At 36.6% G+C, this 16,897-nt stretch overlaps 1 protein-coding gene across 3 annotated transcripts in view; it reads left to right on the top strand.

The window, feature by feature from the left end:
* Positions 1 to 16,897, top strand: part of LOC105499472 (ring finger protein 180) — a 227,131-nt gene that overhangs the window by 146,610 nt on the left and 63,624 nt on the right. The window contains exons 6-7 of one of the 3 annotated variants that reach the window (XM_071098877.1): positions 2,170 to 2,202; positions 14,716 to 14,941. In XM_071098877.1, coding sequence (XP_070954978.1) covers positions 2,170 to 2,202; positions 14,716 to 14,941 — 259 coding nt within the window. Of the gene's footprint in view, positions 1 to 2,169; positions 2,203 to 14,697; positions 14,942 to 16,897 lie in introns of all 3 variants that reach the window. The other 2 variants (XM_011772032.3, XM_011772031.3) reach the window with 2 other exon arrangements.

The following is a 16,897-nucleotide window of genomic DNA, read 5'->3' as shown; positions in this document are numbered from 1 at the left end:
CTTTTTATCACTTTTCGGACTTAAAAATATCAAGAAGAATTTCATGGTAGAAATTACTGATTCTTTGGGTGGGGCACAGTGACTCACTATAATCCCAACTCTTTGGGAGGCCGAGGAGGGAGGACCACTTAATGCCAGGAATTCAAGACCTGGCTGGGCAATAAAGTGACACCCCATCTCTACCCAAAAAAAAGAAAAGAAAAGAAATTACAGATACTTTGATCTGAAGAATGCTAGCTATTAGCCTGGCTCTTTGGGATGTAGGAAGTAAGTTATGGTTGATATAGTTCAAATTAAATACTAACCAAACTGTAAAAGCATAGGTATGCATCAGACATTGGAATTTAAGTCACTAAGTACTTCCTTTGTGTCCAGTATGGCATGTACTGAAGTATAGTACCCAATCTTTGAGACACAAAGACCTATGGTTTTCTGCCTCCAGGTGGGAAAAAAACGGATGGAGATGTACATGAACTAGAGTGTGGGTCTAAAATTCTGAAAGGGGCCTGTAAGTTCTCTCCTCTTTCCTGTTTTATCTTTATCTAACCAAAATACCTTCCTGTTTCTCAATTCCTCCAAAGTCCTTACTGTTTTAGAAGATGTTTGCATAAACTGTTCCTTTTGCCCAGAATGGTCTTTCTCTTCTATTCTTTTCCTGGTTAATTTGTGCATACCATTCAAATCTGATATGGTCTGGTTTAGTGGACATTTCTTGGGAAACGTCAGTACCAATTCCTACCATCTTCTACCAGTAATCTCCTGATTTTCCATTAGAAAATTCACCTTTCCCCCATTTGTAGCCATAACCATGTGCTCTGATTAGATTAAATAATTCAGTGTCAATTATCTCCCTGAGGATAGGGTTTTTCCTAAGGATAGATAAACAAACCCTCTTCAGGCCAGTGAAAGAGAATGGTTATCCGAGATTATGCAAGAGCCACCAGAAAAGACCCTCTTTATTTCTTTGGGTAGTATGATGGTACAAGTATGCGAGAGTTGCAGCTGCCAGAGCCATTTGAGGGTGCAAGGAAGAGAGAATGAAGCTGCTAGACGTTAGGAAAAAACTGTCATCACAGATAGCAGAACAAGAAAATTCAGGTTCTTGGAGATGTCCTATAGGCTACTGAGTCAATTCTTACCTGAAACTAGATATACTTCTGGATTTTTTCAGTTTATTATACCAACAAATTCCATTTTAATTATTGAGCCACACTGAGTTCCATTTTCGGCCACTTGTAACAAAAAGATTTCTAACAAGATCTCCACTTAAATAGCACATCCTCACAGATGCCTGTCTGGACTAGAGACTAATTAGAGTTCCTCCGTTTCATGGTTTCTTAGTACCCTCTTATTCTCCTCCATTAGCCTAAAAGTTCTATGCTATATTTTCAGAGCCTGGAACAGTACTTGGTACGTAGTAGACACTCAAATATTTGTTAAGCATATATAAAGATAAGAACCTGAATTAGGAAGTAGCAATAAAAATAAGGGAAAGCATCAAACCACATGGAAGTGGAGGAGAGCATCTCTGTCCAATAAGACATTTAGCATCAAAAACTGTGTTGGTGGGGTTCATTGCAACTTGATACTTTGCAGTGTTGTCAGTCATTCAGCATCAGTAAGGCAACATAGCTTGGAGTGGTTCCGTTTCACTGATTGTTGGTAATTATCTCTACTTTTCTGTGCTGGAAAACACCCACACAGGAACAGGAGTAGATGGTACCAAAATCACAATACCAGCTGCAGTTCCCTTAGACATGGTTGCATGTGTGTAGGCCTGGCTCAGATTGCAAAGAAAACACAGGAACCTCAAAAGCTGCTGCCGTGTTCATTGAGACCTCACATCTGGGGTCTTCTAGTAGCTCTTCTCATTTTAAATGAAGTTATTTATCATATGAGCTGTAAATAAATGCTATTTATCTATAACATGGAACTATATCTGTGTGTGGCTTTTTGAAGTAAATTCAGATTGAGTATCCCTTATCTAAAATGCTTGAGATCAGAAGTTTTTCAGACTTTGGGTATTTTCAGAATTGTGAATATTTGTATGTACATAGTAAGATATCTTGGAGGTAGGACCCAAGTCTAAACATGAATTTATGATTCATATACATATTATACATATAGCCTGAAGGTAATTTTATTTTTAACTTTTTTTTTAACTTTTAGGTTCAGGAATACATGTGCAGGTTTGTTAAACAGGTAAATTGTGTGTCATGAGGTTTTGTTGTGTAGATTATTTAATCACCCAGATAATGAGCATGGCACCCAGTAGGTAGTTTTTTGATCCTCACCTTCCTCTCTCCCTTTACCCATAAATAGGTTCCCCTGTCTGTTCCCTTCTTTGTGTCCATATGTACTCGATGCTTAGCTCCCACTTCTAAGTGAGAACATGTGGTATCTCATTTTCTGTTCTGTGTTAGTTTGCTTAGAATAATGGCCTCCAGCTCCATCCATGTTGCTGAAAAGGACATGATCTCATTCTTTTTATGACTACATAGTATTCCATGATGTATGTGTACATTTCCTTTATCCAGTCTACCATTGATGGGCATTTAGGTTGATTCCATGTCTTTGTTATTGTGAATAGTGCTGCGATGAACATAACATGTGCATTTGTCTTCATGGTAGAACAATTCATATTCCTTTGGGTATATACTCAATAATGGGATTACTGGGTTGAATGGTAATTCAGCTTTGAGTTCTTTGAGAAGTCACTAAACTGCTTTCCACAATAGCTGAACTTGTTTACGTTCCCACCATCAGTGTGTAAGTGTTCCCTTTTCTGTGCCACCTTACTAGCATCTATGATTTTTTGACTTTTTAATAATAGCCATTCTGACTGGTGTGAAATGGTGTTTTGTTGTGGCTTTGATTTGCATTCATCTAATGATTAGTGATGTTAAGCATTTTTTCCAATGCTTTTTGGCCATGTGTATGTCTTCTTTGGAAAAGTGTTTGTTCACGTCCTTTGCTCACTTTTTAATGGGGTTGTTTTTTGCCTGTTGACTTAAGTTCCTTATAGAGTCTGCATATTAAACCTTTGCTGGATGCATAGTTTGAAAATACTTCCTCCCATTCTACACGTTGTCTGTTTACTCTGTTTAACAAAGTTTTTGTACATTGAACCATCAGTGAGCAAAGGTATCAGGTATCTTAGCACTCAAAATGTTTCAGATTTTGGATTTTTGGATTAGGGATGCTCAACCTGTACTAAATATTTTTTCTCCTCTGTCCTTCTAAAATCTATAGCATGCCAACATTTTTTTACTACTTCTTTGAGCTTTTATTTATTTGGGTCTCAGATAGATAGAATTTATCATTATTTAGATCCTAAGTTGAATTTTTACCCTAAATAGTATTATTTACTATTAGCATTGATATTGACAATATTGCCAATTAAGTACTTGTAAACTTTAATATAGTACCTAATAGTAGATGTCTAGTACTCAAATCTTCTTTGCTTTCCATCTCCTCATGTGTCAGTTTTTATTACACCTTTTGGTCTTAAGATCCCTTTACAATTTTAAATTTTTTTGAGAGCCCAACAAACTTTTGTGTACCATATTAGAAATTGAAACTAAGAAAGATTTAAGATATTTATGCATTCATATAAAGATAATAAGCTATCGCATGTTGTATAACTACTTGAGAAGAATGCCATTGTTTTACATTTTTGCAAATCTCTTTAGAATTTGGCTTAATAGAAGACACATGTATTCTCATACCTGCTTCTGCATGCAGTCTACTGCCACTTGTTGTTTTGGTTGAATTATGTCAAGAAAATCCAGCTAGACATGCAGTCATAAAAGGGAATAGTAGTATAATAGCTTTTCAGGAAAATTGTGGACATTTGTCTTTGATAATTACAGCAAAACTTGACAAGTACTAGATTTTAAAGGCTAGTTGCAATGTAGTCTTGACACCTGATATTAACTTTAAATACTGTATTACATTAAAATCCATGGGTCTGTCTTTGCACTTTGAGTGGTTCATTTACCCATGCATGATTTTTGTAACATCGTGTATTAGACATTTAGAAGATATTCGTTTACTGAATTATCTAACTCTTCTAAATGTTGACATATTTTATTATGCAGTATCAAAAAGTATTTGTTAACATCACCACCAGTCTCTTAACAAAAGTTGTTAAGTATTGGGAAGCTGTAAGCAAAAGCAAATTTTACAAACTTCTGACTTTTGCTTGAAAGTTCAAATTTTGTGATTTTGATTGGCAGCAAATACTGTCAGTTGTTTCCCTTGGAGTGACAGATTTACTTTGTTCTTTTTTGTGAAATTGTCTACCAAATAACCAAATCTGAATAATCAGCGTGTCTGACAATTGTTTAAATAAAAATGGTGTTCTATGAAAAAAGAAGCTAATGCAGGAGTTTGAGACCAGCCTGACCAACATGGTGAAACCCCTTCTCTACTAAAAATACAAAATTAGCCAGGCATGGTGGTGCATGCCTATAATCCCAGCTATTTGGGAGGCTGAGGTAGGAGAATTGCTTGAACCTGGGAGGCGGAGGTTGCAGTGAGCCAAGATCATGCCGTTGCACTCCAGCCTGGGCAACAAGAGCGTAACTCTGTCTCAAAAAAAAAAAAAAAAAATGCTTTTACTCAAAATAACCATTATGCTTTGGTATACAGCTGAACTGCTTTATGGTACTTCCCATTTCTGTCACTTGCATTATTAAAAGGGCAAAAACAATAAAAATACAAATTAATATTTTTCCAGATTGATTATGGATATTCTTAATACCAATGAGCTTTTCTTTTTTTCCCACAACTCAGTAAAGTTTGGCCTGCTGCCTTGATTCACACTAAGGCACTAACAGTTTAACCCACTATTACTTCTGCACCATCAGTACAATTCCAACACAGTGAAAATGGCAAATAACATCTCAGTATATTATTTTGTTTTTATTTTGTTTTTTGTTAGAGACAGGGTCTTGCTATGTTGCCTAGGCTGGAATCAGATTTCTGAGCTCAGTCCTCTAGCCTCAACCCCAGAATAGCTGAGATCGCAGGCACATGTCACTGTCCCCAGCTTTTAATATTATTATGAGAATACTTTTGCCCTCAGGAATCTGTGAATCACACTTAAGAATTGTTATCCTAAAGCACCCATTTTACCCATTAAATATTTGTCTCCCACAAATACCCTATCATTTTATTTTGCTAGAGAGGAATGTGATTTTTATAAACTCATACAAAGATACTACAGAAAGTGAGGTGTCCCTTTCTGGAAATGTTTGTACTGCAGAAGAGGCTTAATTACAGAGGACAATGTGCGGTCTGAGTGATATTTATTCATCCATGCACAATTTGTTGAGAACTTACTATGGTGTTGTAATACACTGTGATATTTAGGGTTTAAGGTAGTGACATTTTTGTGAAATTGTCCCTGCATTCTTCAGATTGCAACAGATACAAGATTTTGGATATTATATAGCTTAGGTCACGTATTTTTAACTATTAAACTCGAAATAAAAATATATAAATCAAACACAATTAGTACTTGATATAATCTTTAAGTCTTGAATATATGAAATATAATTGTGTTGATGGAGAAGGCAATTTGAATGCTTATCCTTTACTTCTATGGTATATTTCTGTAATCCAAGAGAATATTGTTAAGTTTATTAATTTTGCACTGAAATATAGCTATGTCCCTCAATGTCTAAGGGGGATGCTTCCAGCAACCCTTCACACCCCATGGCAAATACTAAAATCCACACATACTCAAGTCCTACAGTAGGCCCTGTTGGGATCCAGATATATGACAGGTCAGCCCTTCATATCCACAGGTTTTACTTCTCACAAATACTGCATTTTAGATTCATATTTGATGGCAGATGCAGAACCTGCAGACATGTAGGGCCAACTATATTTATTGAAAAAAATATGGATCCACATATAAGTGGATCCACCCAGTTCAAACCCATGTCAACTATATAAATGTGTGTGTGTGTGTGTGTGTGTGTGTGTGTGTACACACACATATACAGGCATACCTCAGAGCTATTGGTTTGGTTTCAGACAATCACAATAAAGCAAATATCGCAATAAAATGAGTTGCATGAGTTTTGTTTCCCAGTGCCTATAAAAAGTTATGTTTATACTGTTCTGTAGTCTGTTAAGTGTGCAGTAGTATTATGTGTAAAAAATGTATGTCTTAATTTAAAAATACTTTATTGCTAAAAATATATGATAGATACTAAGTGAGCACATGCTATTAGGAGAAGTGATGCCAACAGACTTGTTTGTCACAGGGTTGCTACAAACCTGTAATTTGTTTTTAAAGCAATATCTGCAAAATGTGATAAAACCAAGCATGATCAAGTGAGGTATATATATTTTTGTGTATGTGTGTGTATATATATATGTGTGTGTGTATATCTATATATACACAATACACACACAGTAGTCCTGCCTTATCCACAAAGGATATGGTCTAAGACCCCAAGTGGATGCCTGAAGCAGCAGGTAGTACCAAACCCTATATATATATATATATAATGTTTACACACATATGCTCCTCAACTTTCTTTGGGTTTATGTCCTGATAAACCCATTGTAAGTTGAAAATATAAGTTAAAAATGCATTTAATACACCTAACTTACCAAAAAATCGTTGCTTAGCCTCGCTTACCTTAAATGTGCTCAGAACATTTCCATTAGCCCACAGTTGGGCAAAATCATCTAACACAAAGCCTATTTTATAATAAAGTATTGACTATCTCATGTATTTATTAAATACTGCACTGAAAGTAAAAAACAATGGATCGATGGGTGCTCAAAGTATGGTTTCTACTGAATGCATGTAATTTTGACACCATCCTAAGTTGAACCATTTTCAGTTGGGCACCTTCTGTGCTGTGTGTACTGTATGTGTACTGTATTTTTTTCCTATATATACAACCTGTGATAAAGTTTAACTTACAAATTAGGCACAGTAAGAGATTAACAATAAAAAAAGAACAATTAACTATATTCTGTAATAAAAGTTATGGGAATGTGGCCTCCCTCTTCTGTCTCAAAATATTTTATTATACCATACTCGCCCTTCTTCTTGTGATCTGTCAATCTGATAACTGAGACATGTATGAAATAACTAACAGGTGGGTAATGTATACAAAGTGGATATAATGGACAAAGAAATGATTCACATCCTGGGTAAGATGGCAGAAGATTTCATAATGTACCTAGAATGACACACAATTTAAAACATGAATTGCTTATTTCTGGAGTTTTCCATTTAATATTTTCAGGTAAATTTTCAGGTGAAACCACAAATAAGGGGGAACTATTCTATATACACACATACATATATATATATAAAATAAGACTAGGTGAAAATTTTCACTTTATACAACTTTTTTAGACAATTTTTATTGAAAGCAAAGTGATACTTATTCTGTTTCTTTTCAACTGAGAGTTAAAAGTGGGATTATACAGTCATAGATTGGGTTAAGAAAATGTGGCACATATACACCATGGAATACTATGCAGCCATAAAAAAGGATGAGTTCATGTCCTTTGTAGGGACATGGATGAAGCTGGAAACCATCATTCTCAGCAAACTATCGCAAGGACAAAAAACCAAACACTGCATGTTCTCGCTCATAGGTGGGAATTGAATAATGAGAACACTTGGACACAGGAAGAGGAACATCACACACCAGGGCCTGTCATGGGGTGAGGGGAGCAAGGAGGGATGGCATTAGGAGATATACCTAAGGTAAATGACGAGTTAATGGAGTTAATGGGTGCAGCACACCAACATGTCACATGTATACATACGTAACAAGCCTGCACATTGTGCACATGTACCCTAGAACTTAAAGTATAATTTTTTTAAAAAAAAGAAAATTTTAAAAAAGTGGGATTATAGAAAAGGGTATATTTTAGAAATAATAAATGTATCATACTGCTGGAAAACAGCAATATACATCAGTTGAACAGACTCAGGGATTTCTAGGCAGTAAGAAACAATTGTATTTGCATTTATTTAGAAAATGAAGCAAATTGATCTTTTAAATGCCCAAGAAAAAAAAAACTGATGTAGAATTGAGAGTTCTCATCAGAGACCTGGAATAATTTCAAGATCAAAAATCAATTAGGATACATGACATTATGCATTTGACAAAACCCATAGAATTGTACAACAAAAAGAGTGAGCCCTCATGTAAACTGTGGACTTCAGTTGTTAATAATGTATTAAAGTTCGTTCATCATTTGTAACAAATGTACCACACTAACGTGAGATGTTAAAAATAGGCAAAACTCTGTGTGTGTGCATGTGCATGTGTAGAGAAAGCATATGGAAATTCTCCGTACTTTCTGCACAATTTTTCTGTGAACCTAAAACTTTTGTGTGAAAAAAAAAAAAACCTTTGTACCTATAGAAAGGTTACCTTGAGGTTGAGTCCTCGGCCACATGCTTATAATGCATATACCACAATAAAGGATCCTAACCACATTTTGGACAATAAAGATTGTTCTTTATTTCATTTAAAAAATGTTATAGCGGCCGGGCGCGGTGGCTCAAGCCTGTAATCCCAGCACTTTGGGAGGCCTAGACGGGCGGATCACGAGGTCAGGAGATCGAGACCATCCTGGCTAACACGGTGAAACCCCTTCTCTACTAAAAAATACAAAAAACTAGCCGGGCGAGGTGGCGGGCGCCTGTAGTCCCAGCTACTTGGGAGGCTGAGGCAGGAGAATGGCGTAAACCCGGGAGGCGGAGCTTGCAGTGAGCTGAGATCCAGCCACTGCACTCCAGCCCGGGCAACAGAGCCAGACTCCGTCTCAAAAAAAAAAAAAAAATGTTATAAAAGACACCACTGGAAAAATTATTAAAATTGGATGTACTATACAGTATACTATTGTGTTAATGTTTAATTTGCTGATTTTGATCATTGTGATGTGCAGTGTGATTATATGAAATAATATGAACGAGAAAGAGAATACAATAAAGGCAAATGTTAACAATTGATGAACCTTAGTGTAAGGTAGGGTTCTTTTTATTATTCTTTGTGCTTTTTCTATAAACTTGAAATTATTTAGAAATACACTTTTAAAAAAATTTAAAATACTAATGTTTTTCAAAGTCTAGAGCTTTCCTCCTCCTATTGGGTGGGCTGGCTGAGGTCATAAGTATATCATGTACCCTGTGAGTAATGCAGAATATATGATTTAAGCTCCTGAGAGTATTATCCAGTTGAGGAAGAAGTGTTTCCTTTTAATAGGTGAGTGAGGAGTGGCATACAAGTTATAGGGATGCCTAGGGCCTTTTATTATGAAAACAAACTAGCAGCAGTCAAAACAAAACAAATATTATGTACAGTTGAATCTTTATTTTTACAAGATTTGGCAGGTGTCAAAAGATCTAGAAGAATGAGACTGTGGGGGAACTTTGTATTCATTAAAATGATCTGAAAATTGTTTAAAAAAATCAGCCAGGTAGCAGGAATATAGGTAGTGATATGAATCATCAGTTTTCAATGTGTGAGGCAACAGCATCAGCATTACCTGGGAGAACCTATTAAAAATGCAAATTCTCAGGCCCCATCCCAGACCTACTGAAGCAGAAACTCTAGGGATGGACCCAACATTATATAATCTAACAAGCTTTCCAGCTGATTTTGATAGGCAGTAAAGGTTTAGAGCCACAGGTGTGAACATTACAATTGTTACTAGATAACCTGTTGAATAGTTGGCCTACTCTTGATCCTGCCCTTCCACTTCCCATGTAAAGAATAGCTAGCTTTGACATTTACACTCTGATAACACCATGGGAACTCCTTCCTAAATTCAAGGACCTGCCTGGTTCTTGGAGCTGGAAGGAGAAGCAGAGTCTGGAAATAGATTAGTGGTGGGTACGGAAAGGCAGTTCTCATGAGTGAAGTAAGTCCTTCACTCCCTAGGAAAACATTCTATATTTTAGCAATTGTGAGAATCCTGAGCCTGTATGCTTGCTTCCCACTTATAATACAAAAGATACATGTTTATTGACATATTTCGTTCATTTAGGATTTGCAGTCAATTTCCTCTATTCAGAGTAGTGATCTCTTGCAGAAAAAGACCTACACAAGTGAGGGAATCTGTGTCAGCTACCTATACTAATAAACCTAATCCCTTGTATATAAAAATAAAGCAAATATCCATAATGTAAAAGAAGAAACAAAAAACATGACACAAGGAAAAACAGATCCAGAAAACAGAAGGGATATTATGAAAGCTCTATAAAGGCCAGGCGCGATGGCTCACGCCTGTAATCCCAGCACTTTGGGAGGCCGAGGCGGGCGGATCATGAAGTCAGGAGTTTGAGACCATCCTGGCTAACATAGTGAAACCCCGTCTCTACTAAAAATACAAAAAATTAGCTGGGCATGGTGGCGGGCGCCTGTAGTCCCAGCCACTGGGGAGGCTGAGGCAGGAGAGTGGCGGGAACCCGGGAGGCGAGGCTTGCAGTGAGCCGAGATCGCACCACTCTACTCCAGCCTGAGGGACAGAGCAAGATTCCGTCTTTAAAAAAAAAAAAAAAAGAAGAAGAAAAAAAAAATTAAAATTAAAATCATGAATGGGCAAAAGCTGGAACCATTCCATTTGAAAACCGGCACAAGACAAGAATGCCCTCCTCTCACCACTCCTGTTCAACATAGTATTGGAAGTTCTGGCCGGGTAATCAGGCAAGAGAAAAAAAAAAAGGAGGGGGAGGGGGGCAGCATTCAGATGGGAAAAGAGGAAATCAAATTGTTGCTGTTGCAAATGACATGATTCTATATTTAGAAATCTCCATAGTCTCAGCCCAAAACCTCCTTAAGCTGATAAGCAACTTCAGCAAACTCTCAGTATAAAAAATCAATGTGTAAAAATCACAAGCATTCCTATACACCAACAATAGACAAACAGAGCCAAATCATGAATGAACTCCCATTCACAATTGCTACAAAGAGAATAAAATACCTAGGAATACAGCTAACAAGGGACACGAAGGACCTTTTCAAGGAGAACTACAAATCACTGCTCAAGGAAATAAGAGGACACAAACAAGTAGAAAAACATTTCATCCTCGTGGATAGGAAGAACCAGTATCATGAAAATGGCCATACTGCCCAAAGTAATTTATAGATTCAGTGCTATTCCCAAACTACCATGGACATTTTTCACAGAATTAGAAAAAACTACTCTGAATTTCATATAGAACCAAAAAAGAGCCCGTAGAGCCAAGACAATCCTAAGCTAAAAGAAGAAGACTGGAGGCATCACGCTACCTGACTTCAAACTATACTACAAGGCTACAGTAACCAAAACAGCATAATACTAGTACCCAAATAGACATATAGACCAATGGAACAGAGACCTCAGAAATAACACCACCCATCTACAACCATCTGATCTTCGACAAACCTGACAAAAACAAGCAATGGGGAAAGGATTCCCTATTTAATAAATGGTGCTTGGAAAACCGGCTAGTCATATGCAGAAAACAAACTGGACTCCTTCCTTACACCTTATACAAAAATTAACTCAAGGTGGATTAAAGACTTAAATGTAAAACCCAAAACCATAAAAACCCTAGAAGAAAACTTAGGCAATACCATTCAGGACATAGGCATGGGCAAAGATTTAATTATGAAAACGCCAAAAGCAAAAAAAAAAAAAAAAAAAAAAAAAGAAAAGAAAAGAAAATGCCAAAAGCAATTGCAACAAAGGCTAAAATTGATAAAGAGGATCTAATTAAGCTAAAGAGCTTCTGCATAGCAAAAGAAACTATAATCAGAGTAAACAGGCAAGCTACCAGAATGGGAGAAAATTTTTGCAATCTACCTATCTGACAATGGTTTAGTATCCAGAATCTATAAGAAACTTAAATTTACACCAAAAAAAAACCCCATCAAAAAGTGGGCAAAGGATATGAACAGATACTTCTCACAATTTTATGCAGCCAACAAACATATGAAAACAAGCTCAACATCACTGATCATTAGAGAAATGCAAATCAAAACTACAGTGAGATACCATCTCATGTGAGTCAGAATGGTGATTATTAAAAAGTCAAACAATAGATGCTGGTGAGGGTGTGGAGAAATAGGAATGCTTTTACACTGTTGGTGATATATATATATATGTATGTATGTATGTATGTATGTATGTATCAGAATACTATTCAGCCAATAAAAGGAATGAAATAATGGCATTCTCAGCAACCTGCATGGAACTAGAGACCATTATTCTAAGTGAAGTAACTCAGGAATGGAAAACCAAACATTGTATGTTCTCACTCATAAGGGGGAGCTAAGCTATGAGGATGCAACGGCGTAAGAATGACACAATGGACTTTGGGGACCCAGGGGGAAAGGGGGAAGGGAGTGAGGGATAAAATTGGATTCAGTGTGTACTGCTCAGGTGATGGGTGCACCAAAATCTCACAGATCAGCACTAAACAACTTACTCATGTAACCAAAACCACCTGTTCCCCCAAAACCTATGAAAATAAGTAAAATAACAAAATAAAGAGGACAATAAGGAATATGAAAAAGCATTATTAAATAAGCCAAAGAATGAAAATAAGCAGAAGAGTAAAATATAGTTAAAATGCATAGATAACAGTTATAAAGAACATGTTCCTGACAAGTAGACTCAGAGAGCAGTCTTTGTGTTTGGAGTTGAGAATATAATGTCTTGTTTAGAAGGAGGAGATTACAGATACTGAACTTCAACTATTTTTCGTAACAGTTAAGATTAATCTCAAGAATACAAATAGGATATAGGCTGGGTGTGGTGGCTCACGCCTGTAATCCCAGCACTTTGGGAGGCCAAAACAGGTGGCTCACTTGAGCCCAGGAGTTCAAAACCAACCTGTCCAACATGGTGAAACCCTGTCTCTACTAAAAATACAAAGAATAGCCGGGCACCATGCCACATGCCTGTAATCTCAACTACTTGGGAGGCTGAGGCAGGAGAATCACTTGAATCCAGGAAGCAGAGGCTCAGTGTGCAGAGATCACGCCACTGCACTCCAGCCTGGGCGACAGAGCAGGACTCGGTGTCAAAATAATAATAATACAAATAGAATAATAACAGTGAAAACTCATAGTATGTTTTATATTATAAGCACTATTTTAAATGCCTGGTTTGAGAAAAATGTTCTCAAGGCTTTAGCAAAAACTACAGAACCTGTAAAGAAAGAACAGAAGGGATGGGGGAGGGTAGAGAAGGATGGCCGTGGCTAACATTTTTTGATAATTAATTACTATGTGCCAGATATCATACTAAATGTATTAAGTGGATTACCTCATTTAATCCTCACAGCAGTTTCACAAATAAGGAAATTGGGAGTTATAGGAATTCTGCTAACAGACCTTCTACTATTAATACTAACCTCTGAGCTACCTCTTTCCTAACTACAGTAAATCCTCATTTATGTTGCTTAAAGCCACCATTTCCAAGAACCTACTGGTGATGTTTTAGGTGGATGCAAAGGTAATTGCAGTTTAGTAGCAAAAACCGCAATTACTTTTGCACCAACATAATATCAGTGACTTTAAGTGAAATAACACCACCAATTTTACCATAGGCTAATTGATATGAATAAAGAGTTCAATTTTTACAGCCTATTTCTGATCACAAAAGCATCACCAAACTTCTAAAAACCAAAACACCTCTAATATTAAATACTGAAATAAATGTGAGCTATACATGTATTAACGAAAGATAAATAAAAACAAGATAATTACTGGAGCCTGTCCTGGTAGTTCAGGGTACAAGGCAGAAACCAGGCCTGGATGGGACACCATCCCTTCACAGGGCACACTCACACACACCAGCACTCACCCCAACTGGGACCATTTAGACACACCAGTGTACCTAACATGCACATCTTTGGGATATAAGAGGAAACTGGATTACCCAGAGAAAACACACACAAACACAGGGACAACATGCAAACTCCACACAGACAGAAACTCCACACAGACAGCAACCCCAGCTCGAAATCAATTTTTTCTCATCATCGTTATAAGACAATGTTGAATGAAATGACATTATTAAGAACCTGCTGTACCTTTTTCCTAACAATTCCATTTGGGAGGGGAGACAGGCTCATCATGTTTTCCCATAGCAAGGCTAATCCCATAATTACTCTGAGATTTGCTTTGCTTTCCTCCTGACACCACTTAGACTTTGACTCTTTCTTTGAGGTTCAGGAAGACACAAAATATAGACTAGAGAATGTTCCTTGCGCAGTATGAGAATGAAGTATGACGCCTTCTGCCTTCACTTTTCATCATGCATGGATGCTCATATTAAAACTCTATAACCTTGTGACAACCAGCTTATTTGCTGTGGTAGGAATGGGGTAGATAGAGAATCTACATAATTCTGGGACTGGTATACCTAACACCTATCTACTGTTGATTAAGCCAAAATACAGGTATACTTAATAGATTTAGGTATATTAGGTTTAGGTATATTTTAGCACTTAGCACTATGTCACAATACTAAAAAGAAAAGTAGGCTTCTGGGTTTTCATGTATATTTTTAGTTTCTTGACTTTGAAAGGTAGCATTTCTGTTACTTTGAATACGCCACAAACAGATTATATGCTTCTCAAATATTTTCGTTCATTTTAACAAAATACAAAAGCTATCTTAAGGAAACCAATCTCACACTAAGAAAAAAAAGTTTTCTTGTGTTTTGCAGACTTTGAATAATGAGATGAGTACAGATGAAGACAATGAATATGCAGAAGAAAAGGATAGCTACATCTGTGCAGTGTGTCTGGACGTTTATTTCAACCCTTATATGTGTTACCCTTGCCATCACATCTTCTGTGAGCCCTGCTTGCGGACTCTGGCCAAAGACAATCCTTCCAGCACTCCATGCCCATTATGTCGGACAATTATTTCTAGAGTCTTTTTCCAGACAGGTAACAATTCTCTTTCATTAACATGATTGTCTGATTATTCTACCTCTTGGTTATAGTTCTAAAGGTACTTTATAAATTATTAAAAAGTTACTGATAAATCACATATACCATAATTTGTTATTCTCCACTTTATAAAACAGTACTTACCCAACTTATAAAACTGTTAGAATCATAGATGAGAATAGAGCCTCATCTCTAATTCCCTACTCTGCACTCAGATCCTTTCTAAAACACTGTAACTAGATGTTCGGCCTTGGACATTTCTAGTGTTAAGGAAGTTCCATTTGAAGCAGTGCTGTTGATTATTTATTCCTCATATCTGCCTTCCACTACCCCTTATTCTTTGGCTCTTGTTATTTCCTTTGGAGTCACAGAGAATAAATCCATAAATATCTATCTAAGTACAATTATTACATCTTTCTCCCAAACTCAAAATTTTCTCAACCTTCTTAATGTTCTTAAGGTTAAGGTCCTTCTCTTTGGACAGGAAAAAAGTCAAATTGGAGCAATGATTTGTTGACCTAATTTTCATGTAAAGATGTAATACAATATTTAAAACATTAATGAAGAGATAATGAATGTGGAACATAGAGAATGACTAAGGGTAGAATGATAGAATACACTACTATGTGCTAAATGTTAGGTGGGAAATTTTCTATCTTCACATTCTCCTCTCAGCTGTAAAGGAGCTAAATGAGGATCCGAGTATGTACTACATTAATAGTAAAACTGAAGAGAATAAATACATGGTGCATCTTTCTTCCCTCAAGGAAATCCAAGGACCCACCTGCATGGGAGAATCAGATTATTAAAGTAAGCTTTGACTGTCCTACACAACCAGCTGCATGAAGGCTTGCAAACCTTTATAGGCTCAGTAATCAAACAAAGAAGAGAAACTAAAGCTGTGCCTCTCTGTTCTACCTGGTGCATGTAGACTGCAGCACAAAATTACCGCACTGAGCTTAGGCAGATCTAGAGCCAAAAGGACTTGCCAAGCACAGCAACTCTACCCCAGTCGAGAAATGTGGTCAGGACACCAGGCTGTCATCAGTCTCACCAGACAGTTCATTTACTCCTTTCATAGGGAAGACCATAAAGGGTACAGAAAGGAAAGGATGCACTTCCATGAGAGGGTCAAACCTTACTAGAAGTTCTTCTCTGGCCTCTGGCTGGAATGTTGAGATGTGGGAGAAAAGAATTATTTTCTAATACCAGATCTCTTGCTGTGTCTTTTGGGGTGACAAAAAAGAGGAGCACCAGTGACACCATTTGGTCAATGTTATCTCTGGCCAACTTTACAAGCAAACATTTACTGAAAACTTGTTTTGATAGGAAGCGTCTAGGCAATATACAGTGTTTAGGCAGATGTTGTCCCTGCCTTCCATGATCTCACTTAACACTGGTAAGGGTTATAAAATTTATTTTCTTCAGGTCCTAAAACAGTAATGACTCAAGTTTTTCTTGGTTCATTTATTAAAACAAAAATTTCATATCTTCCTTTATTTTTAAAATCAGTTATTCTAAAATAAATCACATTGGGAATACTTATGGTCTTTTCCAATGTAGACTATATTTGGTTGTGTGCTGTCATTTACAGGCTGATAGTAGGAATATTCTACTTACTTGTTTATACTCTACCTCAAAAGGATTTGAGGTGATTTGTAAAATACATTTAATGAAGTAGCAGGACAAGGGAATTATGAATTGACATAGATTATAAAGATCAGGTGAGGGTAGGTAGACAGATACATAAGCATATGATCCTACATAGTATTTTATTTTTAATGGCAAAAACCATAATTACTTTTGCACCAACCTAATACTACAATTAGATGAAGTAATTGCTTTTAAATTTGCTTTTTCTGATTGCCTAAAGGAAAATAAAAGTCAATACACAAAGGATTCTCGGGATCCATGAAAAAAAAAAAAGCATGCCAATTCTTCAGGATAAGCAAA

The sequence above is a fragment of the Macaca nemestrina genome, chromosome 6 (assembly GCF_043159975.1).
Source record: "Macaca nemestrina isolate mMacNem1 chromosome 6, mMacNem.hap1, whole genome shotgun sequence".
Classification (NCBI taxonomy): domain Eukaryota; kingdom Metazoa; phylum Chordata; class Mammalia; order Primates; family Cercopithecidae; genus Macaca; species Macaca nemestrina.
Note: the sequence above shows the minus strand (reverse complement) of the source record. Positions and strands in the feature narration are given on the sequence as shown.